The 18,182-nt window shown below is 52.9% G+C and overlaps 1 protein-coding gene across 8 annotated transcripts in view; it reads left to right on the top strand.

Moving 5' to 3' along the window:
- NF2 (NF2, moesin-ezrin-radixin like (MERLIN) tumor suppressor) overlaps window positions 1-8,085 on the top strand; it is a 90,025-nt gene extending 81,940 nt beyond the window's left edge. For all 8 annotated transcript variants that reach the window (XM_053279971.1, XM_053279972.1, XM_053279969.1 and 5 more), the window contains one exon: window positions 4,654-8,085. In XM_053279971.1, the coding sequence (XP_053135946.1) occupies window positions 4,654-4,704 (51 nt within the window). In that variant the 3' untranslated portion in view covers window positions 4,705-8,085. The remainder of the gene's footprint in view (window positions 1-4,653) is intronic.
- The last annotated feature ends 10,097 nt before the right edge of the window (window positions 8,086-18,182 follow it).

The following is an 18,182-nucleotide window of genomic DNA, read 5'->3' as shown; positions in this document are numbered from 1 at the left end:
TGTGTGTCTACCCCGATTCCTCCGAAACACAGGAAAAGCTGCAGAACCGAATTGCTGGCGTCGTATCTCAGGTTTGCTTGTTTTTGTTTTCAAGCCCGTTTCTAGCCGTTTGGGATTCTGAAGATCTGTTTACAAACATGTAGGCAATGCCTGCTGAAACCTCAGCAGCCAGGGATGTTGCAGAAGAAGATTTCCAGGGTCCCCTGCAGAGTTGTTTGCCCCTTCCCATGACTAGCAGAACTAGAATACAGTTTGCAAAGTAGTGGAGATTTGCAGAATGAACGATGGGCAGTGAGAGAATGGGCATCAAGTTGCTTAATTTGCAGTATTTGTTCACAGGCATCTACAGATCTACATGCCAGCCCACCAGTGGCGAATGCTCCCAGCCCCCAAAGTTCTCCAGCACCAAAGTTCAAAGGCCTCAATGCTTTTTCTGTCTTGCTTCTTCAAAGTCCAGCTTTCGCATCCATAGAGTGTCACGGGGGAAACCATCTTCCGAACGCTTCTAATCTTTGTAGGTTAGACACATCACGGCATCTAAATATCCTTTCCAAGGCCTTCATTGCAACCCTACCAAGTGCTAGTCTGCAGTGTATTTCTTGACTGCTGGTTCCTTGACTGTTGACGGTCGCTCCTAAAAGTCAGAAGCTACCCACCACTTCAACGTCTTCATTGTCAATTCTCAGGCTGGTTGCTGTACCCGTTGTCATTAGTTTAGTCTTCTGGACATTTAGTCGTCATCCCCATTTTTTCACTGTGCTCTTTGACTTTCATTACTAGAGCTTGTAGATCATTTGCATTCTCAGCTCTCAGAGTGGTGTCCTCAGCGTAGCGCAGATTATTGATGTTTCTTCCTCCAGCTTTAAGATCACGCTCATCTTCTTTTCAATCTAGCTCAATCCACACTCAATCCAGCTTCTCTCAGTTCATCATATAAGTTGAATAAATAAGTATACAGCCTTGTCTTACTCTTTGGCCAGTCTGGAACTAGCCTGTTTCACCATGTTCCGTCTGGACTGTGGCTTCCTGTCCGGTGTCTAGGTTTCTCATGAGAACAGTGAGGTGTTCTGGGACGCCCATTTTCCTAAGGATGTTCCACAACTTGACATGGTCAACACAGTCGAAGGCTTTTCTGCAGTCCATAAAGCACATATTGACTTTTTGGTATTCTTTGGCTTTCTCAGTTACCCAACGTGCATCGGCAGTGATGTCTCTTGTTCCTCGGCCTTTTGTGAAAGCAGCTCGAACATCCGGCATGTCCCTTTCCACATCGGGCTCTAATCCGTGTTGGACGACCCTGAGCATTATTTTGCTAGCATGTACCAACTTGTAAGCTGGTCCCAACTGTGTGCTGATTGTCCAGTCCAGCTGCTTAGAGGGGGAACGGGCTGCCATTGAACAGAGGAAGGCACTTCTGTTCTCTCCCCTTTCTCCTCCTATGCTTAGGCTGGTACCAGGGTTCGCTCTAAAAAAATTTTCATCTGTGTGCAGAATGAGTTTTGTTCTGGGCGGCACTATCAAGGCAGTGTGCGTGCACATGTATGTATTCCGAGTGGGACCTTCCTGATGCAACCTGTTAATCTAAAATTAACTGAGCGGACGTCCAGAAAACGTGTGCGCTCATGCACACGTGCGCACGCCTTCAAGGCAACACTGGCTGGTAGCAGAGGTGTCTGGAGCTATGGGCAGCTGTCACCCAAGGAAGTACATATGCAGCTCTTGAGAGAAGAAGGACAGAGCTTGCTGAGCCATCCTGGTCGGCCCCTGGCTAGATTCCAGCAGAGGGCATTAAGCCCCTGCAGAGTTTCCTCTCCAGTTCAGCTTTTTCTTCTGGAGCTGGCACTGGGGGAATTAGCAGGTGAGACAAGAAGCAGACAGGCAGAGGAGAGGGAGGGATCACGACTTGAGTTAACGGGCCTCGGTGTTTCCCGTAAGGTGCGCTCGCTCTCTCTCTCCCCCCCCCCCACCCAACACCTGACCCTTGCTCACCACCGAGTCAGTCCGCATTGTAACGTTCCCAGTTACCGAAGCGCCTTTCAGATGTGCCCGTTCTCATTTGCTAATCTGGAAGGCATCATTTCCCCCAAGGCGCCTATTATGGGGGCCGTAATCAAATAAGATCACCGCGGCTCCCTTTCATTTCCACCTTCCTGCCGCCCCGCGGTCCCGTCTCCCTGCTTCCGAAGGGCTGGTTGGCTCTTCCTTCTCAGCCTCCTCTGTGCCACTCATAAATTACTTACTGCTTCAGTCCCAGGCGGGAGGCGCTCGGGTTGTTTATACAAGGCATGCCCAGCCAGTTTAACTGTCGCTGCTGCTTCTCGTTCGGAATTGTCCTTTCGTGGAGGGAAGGCGGGGATCTCTTGGCAAACGGCAACGGCCAGGGTTATCTCGGAGGTGCAGTGATGGGTGAAGCTGGGCTTTCTGTCCATCTCCCAGTGCAAAGTGCTTCTCCCCTCAGCCCTCTCTGCCTGTGTGCCAGAAAAGGATTGGAGGGGAGAGAGGCAATTGGCGGAGACCACAAATAAAGGCCGGCTGGTGAGCTTCGCCTCGGTGTGTGGGTCTCTGTCTCCACCCTTGCCCTGTGGCCAGTTGCATGGGGTGCACGCAGGAAAACCAGCCTGTGTGAGATGGGACCTAACGCAAGGTCTGTGAGGGTGAAGCCCAAGCTAGGGATGGGTATGGATCTGGGCCAGAGCTAGGCTGCAAAGCCAAAGGGAGAAGGGATCACAAACATGAACAGCACCTATGTTATGTGGGCTGGATCGGGCCCAAGGCCCATCTGGTCCAACATCCTGCTTTGCATGGTGGCCCGCCAGATGTCTCTGGGAAGCCCACAGGCGCGAGGAGAGGGCGTCTCCCCTCTCTGAGGCTAGAGGTAGCCCACAGCCATCAGGCCTAGTAGCCATTGATAGACCTGCTCTCCTTGAATTGGTCTAAGCCGCTCTTAAAGCCTCCCAGGTTGGTGGCCATCACCGCTTCCCCCGGCAGACCAGTCCATCGATGAATTTTGCGCGGTGTGAAAAACCGCAGACTTCCTTGGGTCAGTCCTAGATTTCCTGGCCCTCCCATTTCATGGGAGGACCCCCGGTTCTAATGGGCGAGGGAGAAAACTTTCTCTCTCTCCACACCATGCATCATTTCCTAGGCCTCTCCCATGTCTCCCCGGTCGTCGCCTCTTTTCCAAACTAAAAAGCCCCAGATGCTGCCGCCGGGCCCCTCACCAGGAAAGGCGCTCCAGGCCCCTGGTCGAACGGGCTGCCCTCTTCGGCACCACCTCCCGTGCTGCAATTGCTGGGAGATTGACAGGCCAGTGGGCTGAAACGAGAAGGCGTGTTGCCCTGGGCTTCCAAATGAAAGGGTGGCTTGCCGGTCGGATCTCCCTGGTGTGTGTGTGTGTGTGTGTGTGTGTGTGTGTGTGTGTGTGTGTGTGTCGGGGCTGGTGGGGGGGATTCTCTTGGAGCTGCCCCCCCCCCCGGCTTGTGCATGGAACGGAAAGCCGACTTCTGCTCTGCAGAGTTCCTGGCCTCCCTGCGAAATCTTTGCGTCCTCCTGTCATCTGCTCCCTGTTATCATACATATTTCAATGCGGCTTTCTCCTCCATCCACGAGTGACTCATTTTCTTTTAGACAGCAAAATGGGCCATGCAGGGGGGTGAGGTGGGCAGCAGAGGTGTGTGTGTGTGTGTGTGTGTGTGTGTGTGTGTGTGTGTGTGTGTGTGTAATGTATGCTGAGAGAGACCCAAGCCCTTTGGGTGGCCCTTAAGGTCCTGCAGGCAGCATAGGGACATAGGAAGCTGCCATCTACTGAGTCAGACCATTGGTCTATCTAGCTCAGTATTGTCTACCCAGACTGGCAGCGGCTTCTTCAAGGTTGCAGGCAGGAATCTCTCTCAGCAGGCCTGTCTTGGAGATGCTGCCAGGGAGGGAACTTGGAACCTTCTGCTCTTCCCAGAGCGGCTTCATCCCCTGAGGGGAAGATCTTGCAGTGCTCACACTGTTACAGTGTGCAGACATGTAGTCTCCCATTAAGATGCAAATCAGGATAGACCCTGCTTAGTAAAGGGGACAATCCATGCTTGCTACCACCAGACCAAGTGAAACCAAGGTGAGAATTTGATGCTGTGAGGTGGACCATTGGAAAGCGTACAGCATGGTTTTGGAAATGTCACCAGATATTTCCCATACACTTTCAGGTCTTTTCTTTTGCCCCCATAAGGACTATAAACTTGCTCATGGGGAATTTTGATGGCTGATATCTTAGGATGCAGCTGCTGCTCTGGGGAAGAGCATCTGCATGCTTGAATGCAGAACATTCCCAGTTTCTTCCCTGGCGGCATCTCCAAGACAGGGCTGAGAGAGACTCCTGCCTGCAACCTGGGAGAAGCCACTGCCAGTCTGGGTAGACAATACTGAGCCAGATGGACCAAGGGTCTGACTCAGTATATGGCAGCTTCCTAGGCAACCCTGGTTTTCCGGCTGTTGCAGCTGCAGCAGGGGATGATGGGAGTTGTAGTTCAGCAACAACTGGAGAACCAGGGCTGCCTATCCCTGTTACAGTGCTTTCTTCTCCCAGAATGCATAGAGACAGCTTTGCAGTCAGCCTCAACACCCTGTTTGTACGATGCTTATGAATTCTTCTCCCTTCTTTTTCAGCTCACCTTACAGAGCACAAAGTCCCGCGTGGCCTTCTTTGAGGAGCTCTAGCAGGCGAGCCGCCACTCCCGCTCCGGAGGCAGCTCCCGCCCGCCACAGCGCAACCTTTCGGAGAGCTCACCTGCCCCGGATCTCTTCCGCCGGACTGCCAGCCGAATCGGGGCTCCCTCCGCGGGCAGAGGACTCGGGCGTTGGGCCCCTGCAGGAGTCCGGCGCGATGCTCTCTCGCTTCGTACTTTCTCGTGTTTTTTTTCATAACCTTTGTATAACACACAGCTGTGATATATCATTTAGCTTTTTTTAAAAAAATGTTTGCATTGGCTGCGGCTTGTACTCTGCTCCCACGGCAGCAGCCGCTTGCATTTCTCCTTCCCCTCCGGAGGGGTGCTGTGAACGGTCTTTCCTCCTCCCTGCAGACACAGGGTGTCCTTTACCCTAAGCGTGCCGAGTTAAACCTGCCTCGTCTCTCTGAACAAATGCCCTCCGTGTGCCAGTGCGACAGGGTGGAATCCGTACCAGGAAGCACCGGGACCCTTGCTTGTCTCTGCAGTGGGGTGCCGTCGTGGCATCCCTGGGGGACTCGCCCTCCTCCTGAGCCAGACTGAGGGGAGTGACTGGACAGGCCTCCGCTTGATCCGTGCTGAGCGCCGAGGGGGTCAAAGCCTGCACCCCGCTTGATGCGCTGTCTGTACCAGTTCCACGTTTTCCGTTGACTGACATGACTTCCGTTGCAGGATTTGGGGTTGTCTGCAAGGTATTTCTGCCTCCACCCCGCTGGTTGGTTGGCTTTAAGCAAGGATTGGGATGGTGCCGGGGTTCCCAGCCAGTTCTACTCTAGGTGTTGCTAAGCTACAACTCGATTGGGGCTGGGGATGATGGGAGTTGTAGTTCAGCAACATCCAGAAGACCACCGGTTGGCAGAACCCCTGAGATAGCGGAAGGCGGGTGCTTTAGATGCATCTACACTCAACCCTCGCACTCCACGCCGCCCACGAATTCTGGGAGACCTGCTCCTCACACACCCGTCCCCTGCAGGCTTTGGATTTTTAACGGGCGCTGGCATGTTTTGTAAACTTTCCAGTGCAACGCATGAGGGCTGGGGACCTGAGCTGGCTCCACACTGCCTGACCAAATGCATAGATGGCAGGGCAAGAAGAACGCTGAGCCCTAACCACCGGGGCGTCTGGCAAGGGAGCGGACTGGGTCACCTCTGCCCGCTTCCTTTCCCGGCTTCTTTTTATGACCTTCTTTCAATCCCCCCCCCCGCTTCTTTTAAAAACATTTGTCATTGCAGCATCCCACTGAAGCGTGTAACTTTTTAAAAAAATATTATTTAAGGCCTTGGATCATTTTCCCCACTCCCAGGACCTGCGATTGCCTCCGGTCCCCTTTCTAGCCCTTTGGGGCCGTTGGCAAGGAGCATAAACCCCGCCGAGTGGCTTAAAAGCGGCCCATGAATTGTGACCGTTACCATAATGGAGGCGAGGGGTTCCCTGGTGGCTGGCAGTGATGGGATTTGACGTCCAGCCACCTCTGGGGGTCCAAGCTGAACCCCAGCTGCGGAAATTGGCGCTTCTCAAGGCAAAAGCCGCCCCAGCGTTTGAATCTGTAGCAAGACTCCTTCGTTAAGGAGGCCGGCTGTTGCAGCTGCAGCAGGGGATGATGGGAGTTGTAGTTCAGCAACAACTGGAGAACCCAGATGCTGTCTCCATCCAAGGGCTTTTTTTGGACAGTTGCCAGGTTCAGGGTGTTGTGGTCTTGCTTTCTGCCCCAGATGCAACGAGCCGTGTTTCTGCAGGCCTGAAAGAGGGGCGTGGTGCCATTTGAGGGTGAATATGGGAAATAAGACCCCAGCAGTGTGCCTTATGCGGAGTCTGACCCTTGGTCCATCCAGCTCAGTATTGTCTTCACTGACTGGCAGCAGCTTCTTCCAGCCCTATCTGGAGATGCCGCCAGGAACGGAACCGGGGGCCTTCTGCATGCCAAGCAGATGCTCTACCACTGAGCAGATGCACCTGCCTTCTTGCATGCAGAAGGCTCCCAGTTCCCTCCCTGGCAGCATCTCCGGATAGGGCTGAGAGAGATATTCCTGCCTGCAACCTTGGAGAAGCCGCTGCCAGTCTGTGCAGACAATGCTGCTCGATGCACCAAGGGTCTGGCTCAGTATATGGCAGCTTCCTACACTCCTCTCCTGTTAGCAGTGGGAGAGCGGCTGGCCCTATCCATCCCCAGCACAGCAACCTTGCAGTGGCTGCCCCCTCTCCTATGTTTCTTCTGAGACGGTGAGCCTTTGTGGGGCAGGGAACCACCTTAATCTTCTCCTTTCCCCATGTCAACCACTCTGAGGGCGTTTCCATTGAAAAGCAGCATATAAGAAATGGTAGCAGCAAGGGAGAGTGTGGGTCCTGGCAGGCACGGGCTCAGAGCACATTTTATAGAGGCATGCCCTCCCCTCTTGCATTACAGCCAGCTTCTTTTTTCTCTTTTTGGGCATCGCGAGTGGATGAGCAGGAAAGACGCACGCCCACAGGGCAGACAACCAGCACGCCCCTGTGCCCGTGGCTTGGTTTTTCGCTTTTTCTTTCTTTCTTTTTTCACATTGCTATCCCTCTCTTCCTCCAAGGCGCCTGGAGCGGTGTACATGGTCGTGTTTATCCTCACAACAACCCTGCGAGGTAGATGAGGCTGAGAGAGACGTGACTGGCTCAGAGTCACCCAGTAAGTTTCATGGCTGAACGGGGATTTGAACTCGGGTCTCCCCGGTCCTAGTCCACCTCTCTGGCCACTACACCACGCCGGCTCTAATCCGCTGAGGCTGTACTAAAAACACTTTTGTGACCTGAGATACGGAGCATCCTGGAGCCTTCAGTGACGGAGCAGGGCTTCTGGCGGTCTCCGGGCACAGGTGAGACCCAGATCGCTTCCCTTGCACCTGGGCTGCACAGCTTGGTCTGTCCTGCAGATGTTGGACTACAACTCCCATCTTCCCTGACTATTGGCCCCTGTGGCTGGGGATGATGGGAGTTGTAGTCCAAGAACAGCGGGGCGACCAGAGTTGGGCAGCGCTGCCTTAAAAGACACGGGACCTCAAGCTTGGCTCCCCAGATGTTTTAGGACTACAACTCCCATCATCCCCAGCCACAGGGGCCAATAGTCAGGGATGGTGGGAGTTGCAGTCCAGCCGCATTTGTGGACTCCAGCTTGAGAACGCCTGCAAAGCACTACCACTGGGTCCTATCCCTGTCTGTAGTGAATTTTGGGGAGGAAACTCTGGAATTCAGATGTCTGAAGCAGCTGCCCTGCATTCCGTTTCTCCCTTTTGCAGGGTCGGGGACAATCTGACCCCGTTTTCTATTTCCGTGGATTGTTATATACTCTGCAGAACCAATTGTTTCCTCATTTAGTTCTAATAAAAATTCCAAGCACTTGGGAGAGAGCAGTTGTGAGGCGTTCTTTCCCTCCCCCTCTCTGAGAGAAGACAAAAGTACTCCAGCTAGCCTGCCGTTACTCTGCATCGCCGTAATTGCCTGTTGGATGTCGCTCCATCCATATGCATTGGGCTTGTGCAAGGACCAGAGGGCCAGTCCTTGCCCCAAGGAGCTTACAGTCTAAAATGTGATGCGGGGAGGACAGGGGAGATGGAGGCAGAGGTGAACATCCGAAGTGTGCGTGGTTCCCGGTTCTACGTACTTGGTTTCAACTGAGAAGAGAGGTGCTGTGTTTCCTATGCAGCCTTGGAATCCCTTAGGTCTGAGCTTTGGTTCAGTTCTCCATATCTGATTTCCCCCCAACACAACTCTCACTAGGAACATCTCCGGAGCTTTGTCTGTCTAGACTCATCTTTCCTTTAATCCGGGGTTCCTCAAACTTGGGTCTGCAGATGTTGCTGGACTACAACTCCCATCATCCCCAGCCCCAAAGGCCTGGGGATGATGGGAGTTGTACTCCAGCAACATCTGCAGACCCAAGTTTGAGGAACCCTGATTTAATCAATACCTGCTGGCCCCTCTCAGTCGGCTACCCGCCTTATGTGTTTCTTTTATTTCATAAAGATAACTTAAAGCCGCTTTTCCAGTTTGAAAAATATGCCACAAAGTGGCATCTGACAAAGCAGCAATAGAAAAAAGAAAGATAACCATCCGGCATGGTCAGCCACAGCAGATTAACACAGCACTCAAACAGCAGATAAAACCACGCTAAAGGCAATGGTTTCGAAAAGACCTGAGTCAGTTCAAAGATCTTGTTCTGGGACCTGGAGGAGGTGGGTGTCAGGTGAGCCTTCCTGGAGAGGAAGTTCCCCAGGCGGGAGCCGGCACTAAGAAGACAAGCTGGTGGCTATCACCACACCCTGTGGCAGTGAATACCACAGATTAATGATGTGTGGGGGAAAGTCCTCCTTTTGGTGGTTCCTAAATTTCCTGGCCACCCATTTCATGGGATGAGCCCTGGTTCTAGTGTTTTGAGCGAGGGAGAAAAGTGTCTCCCTACCCCTCTCTCCACGCCAGGCATTATAGACTTCTGGCATGACTCCCCATAGTTGCCTCTCCACCCCGCTAAACGAAAAAGCCCCAGATGCTGTTGCCTCACAAGGAAGGTGCTCCAGGCCCCTGATCATCCCGGCCACCCTCTGCTGCACCCTTTGTGGCTTGGGTTTTTCTGTCCCTTTTGCGATACGGTGAGCAGAACGGTCCACAGCACAATGGCCACGAGTCTGTTGGCTACAGGCCACCACCCAGTTGCAGGGGAGCAACAGCAGGAGTGGGGGGCGCGTGCCCTCAGCCCCTGCCTGTGGGCTTCCCCGAGGCAACTGGTGGGCCATTGTGTGAAACAAGGTGCTGGACTAGATGGACCTCCTTGGGCCTGATCCAGCAGCGTTCTTCTAATACAAAAATTCTGTCTGTGATGTCTGACCAGGGATGGTTCCTTCAGAATTGGAAGTCCCCCATGCAGTTTCGTGCAATGTACAGGCCTGGGAACAAACTGGCTTGGAGTTCCACAGCACCACCTCTCTGTGTATTATTGGCAGCCGTGATCCCTGCAGAAATCTTCATCTCCCCCCCCATTTGAAGAGTGGGGGCCCAATTTTCTCTGGCTTCAGCAGTGCCAGGGTGCTTTGTACATTGCCTCTTTTGCTGGCCTCTGCGCAGGACGCCTCTCCGGCCTTCCTCGCCATTGACTCTCTCTCTCACCCACCCCTCCATCCCGTCCTCCACTTCTTGTTTGCCCCCAATGCTTATGTAATCTTGTTTTTTTCCTGTCAGACGCCTGCCCTGTTTGCACACAGAAGGCAGCTGCTTCTCGGTGCCAGATAATATGATCCCTGGATATTCTTCCTCTCCGCGCGAAGTACTCTGTCTCCTAAGGGATCTTCTGTTGGTGTCACTCAAAAGCTCTGGATCTTAGGAGAATGTGGTGGAGGCAGGAACAGTGTCAATCCTGCTCGCCTAAAACCAGGTTGCCTCGCTCCATCTCACCCATGACACCCGTAAGTTGGGCAGAGGCTGATTCATATTTTCTAGGAAGACCCAGGTGTCATAGATACAAAAGAAGCTTCCTTATAATGAGTCAGATCATTGGCCTCCTGAGCTCAGTATTGTCTGCACTGGCTGGTAGCAATTTCTCCCAGGTTTCTTTCCCAGACCTACCTGGGGATGCTGCCAGGGATTGAATCTGGGACCTTCTTCATACAAAGCAGAGGAGTATGTACGGCCCAGAGTATGTACTCTACTGGAGTATGTACGGCCTCCTCGCAGGTCAGTGAATCTTCAGGCAGTATTTCTCCATGAACAAAAAGGGGCGATTGGGGGGGGGGGGTGTCTCGTTCTCCTGCTGACACTGAAGTCAGGATTCACTTTTCGAACTGGGGTCCTCCTCCGATCTTGTGGGTCTCCAACTCCCATCGGCCTTTGGCCACTGGGGCCAACCATCTCTGGGAAGCCAGGATTGGGAAACCCGGGCTAGGCTAGGCGCGGTCCAAATTCCAGCCTGGCGTTTTGATGGAGAGATGTGTCAGTGTCCCCTTTTCTGACTCTTGGAAGAACCCGTGTATTTTCTACAAGGCATACTATGCATCAGATTCCAACTCTCCAAGACACATGATGGAGGGAAGAGGAAGGAGATTTATAGACCACATCTATGTAAACCAAAAGCGCTTTACATAGATCAGGCCTGCACAACATAAGGCTGGTGGGGACATTTTTACTGGTCTCCAGGTATCCTGCAGCATCATAGGAGCTGGAAACTGCCTTACAGCACCATCCTTTGCAATGTTTACTTGGAAAGACAGTGTACCCAGTGAGCATGCCTCTGGTCGCAGCCTGAAAGTGGCAGCAATTTGGGGAGGGGAGAGGATTGAGCATTAATTTTGGTCCGGCACGCACACCAGGTACCCCACTGACTTGACAGGAATAAAGCCAATTTTCTGGCCATTATCCTTGCTTTAAAATGATGGGTCCCTTAACCGGGGGGAGTGATCAACCAGTAACTAAAACTGCTTTCAATTATATTTTTAACGCTGATTTTAATTTAATGATTAATGTGCTGAAAATTGGCCTTGGCATCAAGTGATGGTGGGATCTGGCCCACTGGGACATTTAAGTTGGGCACCTCTTAGATAGATAGATAGATAGATAGATAGATAGATAGATAGATAGATAGATAGATAGATAGATAGATAGATATGCCTCCGTGTCCCCAATCTTAAAAAGAAACATAAGACAGACACCAGCAACGGCCACTGGAGAGATGCTGTGCTGGGGGTGGAAGTATCCCAACCGCCTTAATCATCAACCTCATGAGGCCCAACTATGGGGGAGGAAAGCTGGTCTTGTGATGGTGAGTATGAATTGTCCCCTTTGCTAAGCAGAGTTTGCCTTGGCTTGCATTTGGATGGGCAACTGCATGTGAGTGCTGTAAGATCTTCCCCTTAGGGGACGGGGCCATCGCTCAGTGGAAGAGCATCTGCCTGCTTGCATGGAGAAAGTCCCAGATTCACCCCCTGGAGGCATCTCCAGGTAGGGCTGGGAGAGACGCCTGCCTGGGACCTTGGAGAACCGCTGCCAGTCAGGGTAAGCAATACTGGGCTCGATGGCCCAAGGGTCTGACTCAGTATAAAGCAGCTTTCTTTGTTCCTTTGGTTTTAAAGCCGTACCCGAAAGTGGCCCCCACTCCCAAATAGACACTCAACAGTCTGATGATTTAAAGCCTCCTTTGAATAGCAATCCTGCTCAGCCTCACCCCGATCCTGAGAGAGGTCAGCAGGATTCTCCCTTTTGCAATGCAGGGGTAATCGGAGGTTAGGAAAGCACAGGCAAGCCGTGGCAACCCATCCCCTGGGAGCACCTTGGCCTTTGCTAGGGAAACCAACTTAAGCAAACGTCACTTTTGTTCAGCAGCGTAATTCCCCAAGAGCTGAGCCGAATTTTCCTCGCGTCTTCCCTCACCCAGACACAAAGGCCGAAAACTGCATTATTTATGACAAGGATGCCTCCCTCTCTGTGCCTGCCGCGGAAATTGGGTCAGCATTTCTTGTTCTAATCTTCTTTTAATTTTCCAAGCTTGCTTTTGGCCAAACATGAGATCTGGGCACCGTCTCCCTATTCCCGCACTTCTCCTGTCAACAAATGGAGCAAATTCCCTCCCTGGCCTCCCTCCTTACCACCCTTGTCTGGCTTGCCGAAGAAGGAAGGGGCGAGATCGGCGCATCTGCGGCTTCTGAGCCAATTATTGACTTGGGGGCGGGGGGGATAGAAGACTGTGCATAAAATACAACAAACCAACCCGTCCGCCTCATCAAAAGCTAAATTTAATTCCCAGGGGATTTTTTTTCCTCTGCCAGGACTGTGCAAAAAACAGAGAACATAGGAAGCTGCCATATACTGAGTCTGACCCATTGGTCCATTTAGCTCAGTGTTGTCTTCACAGACTGGCAGCGGCTTCTCCAAGGTTGCAGGCAGGAGTCTCTCTCAGATGGAGATGCTGCCAGGGAGGGAACTTGGGACCTAGATGCTCTTCCCAGAGCGGCTCCATCCCCTGAGGGGGAAGATCTTGCAGTGCTCACAAGTAGTCTTCCATTCAAATGCAAACCAAGGCAGACCCTGCTTAGCAAAGGGGACAATTCATGCGAGCCGGGCAAGCCCAGATACTTCAGTGTGGGGTTTCTCAGATTATTAACACAATGCTGCAGATACCAGGCCAGGTGGCCACACCAGCAGCCGGTTCTGTGTTTGCCTATAAAAGGTCTTCCTTAATGACGCCCATTAGACTTGCGGGTGAAGTACAAATATCACAACAGGGCATTAATTCCAAGTCTGACTGAGCCCAGGAGAAGCTTGGGGCACACATTTATCCGCCCAGGGGGGCTCCAGAGTGGATTCCCCCAGTGCGGTTGGACTATAACCCATCATCACCCCTTGCCACAGTGTCTGTAAGCCATGATGGGAGTTGTAGTCTGACACCCAAGGTTGGGAACCCTGCCCACTCCGGCTGTGTGCGTCCTAATCATACGAGAGGAAGTCCCATTAAAGTGCGAAAGGAAGTCCCATTAAAATTAGACAGACTTATTTCTGAGCAGGCGTGCTTAGGTTTTGCTCCGTAAGGATGGGAATGAAGACGAAACGAAGTTGCAGCGAAAGAACAACAGCTCACAGCACTTGGGGCTGGGGATGATGGGAGTTGTAGTTCAATAGCATCTGGGGGTGAGGGACAAGGTTAGGGAGCCCTGTGCTCATGGGTCCAGGAAGAGGATAGTCAGAGAGGCCTTTCACACAAGCGAAAATGTGTTCTCCCCACGTTTGGGAGCTGTGTGTGCTCCCAGTTTTCGGTTGTGTGGAAGCAAAGTAAGAGTGAAACCTGCGTAGAAGTGATTGTGTGGAAGCAAGGTCGAAGGAAAAGCTACCCAAGTTTTCCTCCTACCTTGCTTCCACACAATCATGTCTACCCAGGTTTTCCTCCTCCCTTGCTTCCATGCAATCACTTCTACCCAGGTTTTCCTCTTACCTTGCTTCCACACAATCAAAAATTGGGAGCACACACAGCTCCCAAACCCGGGGAGAACACAGTTTTTGTTTGTGTGAATGACCTCACGAGTGAGGCCAACCAGTCAGCCCAGAGCAAGGAAACCTCTGCATGGGACAGAATACTGGATGTCAACGGGAGTCCTGTTGGCTGACATCCAGACGCAACTCTGAAACACACCTTCGGCCCTCCAACAGGTTTTGGACTACCATGCCCATGATCCCCAGCCACAGTGACCAATGCGGTTGATGGGAGTTGTAGTCCAACATCTGCAGGTGGGCCAAAGTTGTGCAGAAATTATTTATTTATTTATTTATTTGTATTTGTATATCCTCTTTTGTCCAAAGACTCCAGGGCAGTTAACAAGATAAAAACAGTAATGAAACTTCAACTAAAAAAAAAAAAATCTGCCCAAACAGAAACAGCTACACAAGAAAGAGAGCTGGGGGGTCATTCTTTGGTAAAAGCCTCGGAGAGAGGGAGCCATGCAGATCTCCACTGCGAGTGGGTTCTTCAGCCTGGGAGCCACCACTGAGAAGGCCCCGCACCGTGTGCTTGACAAACGGGCCTCAGCAGGAGTTGGCCCGTGGAGGAGAGCCCTTCCTCGCCCATCTAGTCAGCTGGGCAGCTTCAACTGCAAGCAGGGGGTCCCGAAAGTACCTGGGGGGCTGAAGCCATCCAGGGCTTTAAAGGTAATAACCAGCACCTTGAATTGCACCCAGAAACAAATAAGCAGTCAATGTGGTGCCTTCAGGATGGTTGTAATCAGTGCAGCTGTGCATGGTCCAAGAAATCCACCTGGCAGCTGCATGTTGTCGTTTCCAAAGACTCTTTAATTTCAGTAGGGCTACTCAGGAGTAGGTTAGCCTGTCAGCCATTGCCTCCTGACACCTTTTTGGAGAGCGAGGAGCATATTTCCAGCAGCAGTGCAAAGCTCATCCAGAGAATCAAGGGCTCTTCCGCTTGCTGTGCAGACCCTGTTGGGGTGGGGCGGAAGAGGCGATGGGGGGAGAGGAGAAGTGGAAGGCCTCCCGCTGGACCCCCGCCTTCACATCTGGCCCCAGCTGCCGCCGCTGACACGGGTCCAGCCGCTGTCGGGCGGGCGACACTCCGGCACACTGGAGAGTCTCTCTTCGGGGAATCGGCGGAGGAAAGCAGCCAAGACTGATCTCGGGGCCTTTGAAGAATGTTATGACAGCTCCTGAGCAAACACCGCGTTATTTTTAAACCTCCGGTAAGCAATCCATCAGCACAAAACCAACACAGAGCTGCCGCGTTACCTGGGAGAGCTCGCAGCTCACTCGAGAAGCCGCTCCATCCTTGGGGGCCCGAAGGACAGGAGGGCAGCCCTGCTGGATCCGGCCCAAGGAAGCCCACCATCCCGTCCAGTGGCCTGTCTCACACAATGGCCCACCAGGTGCCTCTCGGGAACTCACTGGCAAGAGCTGAGGGCAGGCCCCCTCTCCTGCCCCCTCTCCCCTGCATCTTGCCTCTGGGGCTGGAGGTGGCCCATAGCCACCGGACTAGTAGCCACTGACAGATTGTCTAAGCCCCCTTTAAAGCCGTCCAAGCTGGTGGCTGTCACCACATCCCGTGGCAGAGAATTCCACTGATGAATTATGTGCTGCGTGAAAAAAAATCCTTCCTTTGATGGGTCCTAAATATCCTGGCCATCAATGTAATGAGAGGACGCCTGATTCTAGTGTGGCGAGAGAGGGAAGAAAATGTGTCTCTCTCCGCACCCTGCATGATTTGGTGCGCCTCGATCATGTCTCCCCGTAGTTGCCTCTTTTCCAAACTAAAAAGCCCCAGAGGTGTTGTAGCCTGGCCTCATCAGGAAGGTGCTCCAGGCCCCTGATCGTCTGGGCGGCCCTCTTCTGCACCTTCTCCAGTTCTACAAGGTCCTTTTGGAGAACATCGTTTTTTATTTTCTATTCTTGTTTCCCCTGGGGGAAAGGACTGGCTGTGGGCGAGTTCTGTTGTCAGCCTCTGGATGGATGCTCAGTCGGGGTTACAGAGGCCACCCTGACGCTGGGCCAGCACAAGACGATCAGGTCGCTGTGCTCCGTGGCAGGGTTTTTTTTCGGAATTGCACTCCTGCACGAAGGCTCCTTGCAACTCATATGAGGCTAGCTACAGGGTGTGCCTCTCACTGATTGAGCACAGACACGTTTGCACGAATAAAACACTAGTCTGGAGCAAAAGCGACAGGTAAAGCATTATACACGAACACGAGAGCCTCGCAGGAATGCACCATTAAGATGCCGAATGATATTCAGAGGAAGCTGCCTTCTACTGAGTCAGACCCTTGGTCCATCTAGCTCAGTATTGTCTACCCAGACTGGCAGCAGCTTCTCCCAGGGTCTGAGGAGAGCTGGTCTTGTGGCAGCAAGCATGAATGGTCCCCTTTGCTAAGCAGGGGCTGCCCTGGTTTGCATTTGAATGGGAGATGACATGTGTGAGCACGGCAAGATCTTCCCCTTGGGGATGGGGCCACTCTGGGAAGAGCAGATGGTTCCAAGTTCCCTCCCTGACAGCATCTCCAAGTTAGGGCTGAGAGAGAGATTCCCACCTGCAACCTTGGAGAAGCTGCCATCAGTCAGTGTAGGCAATACTGAGCGAGATGCAGTGGTGCTCTTTGGACCGGACTTCTGGGCGGAGGTCCAGTCCTCAGCAGGCCTGAAGGGGGTGGGGGTGGGCTCCAAATGCTGATTTAAGTGGCAGGATTCTCCATGCAAAATGTGGCATCTCTCTGCAAGTCAGGCAGAAGTATCTTATTGAGAATCTCTTCTAAAGAAACGAAATGAAAAACAGAAAGTGTTTCCAGCTTTCCCTGAGCATGTGCTGGTGTAAAAAATAGCACCTTGCAGCTTCTCTGGTGGTGGCAGGGGTGGCGGTGGGAGGTGGGGGCAAAAGGCTTTTAGGCCCAGGCTCCCAAATTACCCAGTTGCACCTCTGGCTAGATGGACCAAGGGTCTGACTCGGTGCAGCAGCTTCCTCTGTTCCTTTGTGTGTCTGTCCTTTCCAGCTTGACCTGGAGATGCTGCCAGGGATTGAACTTGGGATGCTCGTACCTCCCTCCCAGAAGGCGCCTCATTCTGCTGTAATGGCAACCAGAAAGGGCCTCCTTCTTGTCAATGGGGCTTGCTGGAAAGCTCCCAGCTGGGGAAGGAGTCCTGCTTTGGCGCAGAAGGCCAGAGTCAGCAGCTCTGCCTTTGATGTGCCCATTCAGCCAGCGGGATTGATGGGGAAGCCGGGACCTCTCTTGACCGAGAAAGAGCGAGAGCCGCTTCTCAGGGGAGGGCCCACTTGGATGGAGTTGCATCCAGGGCATTAGCACATTTCCTGGGCCCTTGGGGGCGGGGGGATGGTACAATGACGGCGTGAAATGGAGAAAATAATCCTTGCCATGTGCGAAAAGGAAACCCACAGGTGCCAGAGCACCATCAAAGAAGCACTTTGTCTCCCAGCCTGCAAAGCTGCAGATCTAATGAGAAATGGGCTGAACAGACGGAAATGTGAATCATTAATTTGCTCACATTAATTTGCTTAATTTGAAGGAAAGGGAACCAGGGCTGTAGTGATAGGATGAGGGGGGGGGGGCCTGCCGGTTCAGCAGTTCCCAACCTTGGGTCTGCAGGTGTTGGACTACAACTCCCATCACCCCCTGCCTCCAGCCAACGATGGGAGTTGTAGTCCCAACATCCACACACCCAAGGTTAGAGTCTCCAGGAATGTTCAAGGACGGGGCCTGGGTATCTCCCAAGGTCCTGGAGGATTGCTTGTGGAAGCAAGCATGAATTGCCCCCTTTGCTAAGCAGGGTCCGCCCTGGTTTGCATTTGGATGGGAGGCTACAAGTTTGAGCCATAGAAGGGGATGGCGCCACTCTGGGAAGAGCACCTGCATCTTTGCATGCAGAAGGTCCCGAGTTCCTTCCCTGGCAGCATCTCCAAGAGAGGGCGAAGAGAGACTCCTGCCTGCAACCTGCGAGAGCTGCTGCCAGTCAGAGTAGACCATACTGAGCTAGATGGACCAAGGCTCTGACTCAGGAGAAGGCAGCTTGCTATGTTCCTGTGAGCATGGCCTTCTTCTGCTCTTCTGGCTGAAGCCCCCAGTTCTGTTCCTGGCTCTGGGCAACCCTGCCTTCCAGTCCCTCCTCCCCAAATCTGGATTCAGGGGCAGCCACCACCACCCCGGCCTGGGCTTGGCCCCGAGAAAATCACAGGGTCTAGGGGAAGGCTCCATTCCTCCCTGCTGTGCTTTGCACGGACCCAGGCCGTCCATCCCGCCAGGGGCCTGGCTCGTTGAATTCCCAAGCCCTGATGAATAATACAGCTCATTCCTATTCTGCAATGCATTTATCCAGCAATTCACACAAAGAGATTAAGGGAAATCCTTCGCGCGGAGAGCTCAAATTCCCAGTTAAGCCAAACAAACATCCCACAGGAGGGAGCGAAGAGGAGGGAAGATGCTCTCGCACAGCTCCTGTCCACGTCAGCGGGACTTGCTGGGG

Source organism: Hemicordylus capensis, chromosome 15, assembly GCF_027244095.1.
Source record: "Hemicordylus capensis ecotype Gifberg chromosome 15, rHemCap1.1.pri, whole genome shotgun sequence".
In the NCBI taxonomy this organism is placed as follows: domain Eukaryota; kingdom Metazoa; phylum Chordata; class Lepidosauria; order Squamata; family Cordylidae; genus Hemicordylus; species Hemicordylus capensis.
Note: the sequence above shows the minus strand (reverse complement) of the source record. Positions and strands in the feature narration are given on the sequence as shown.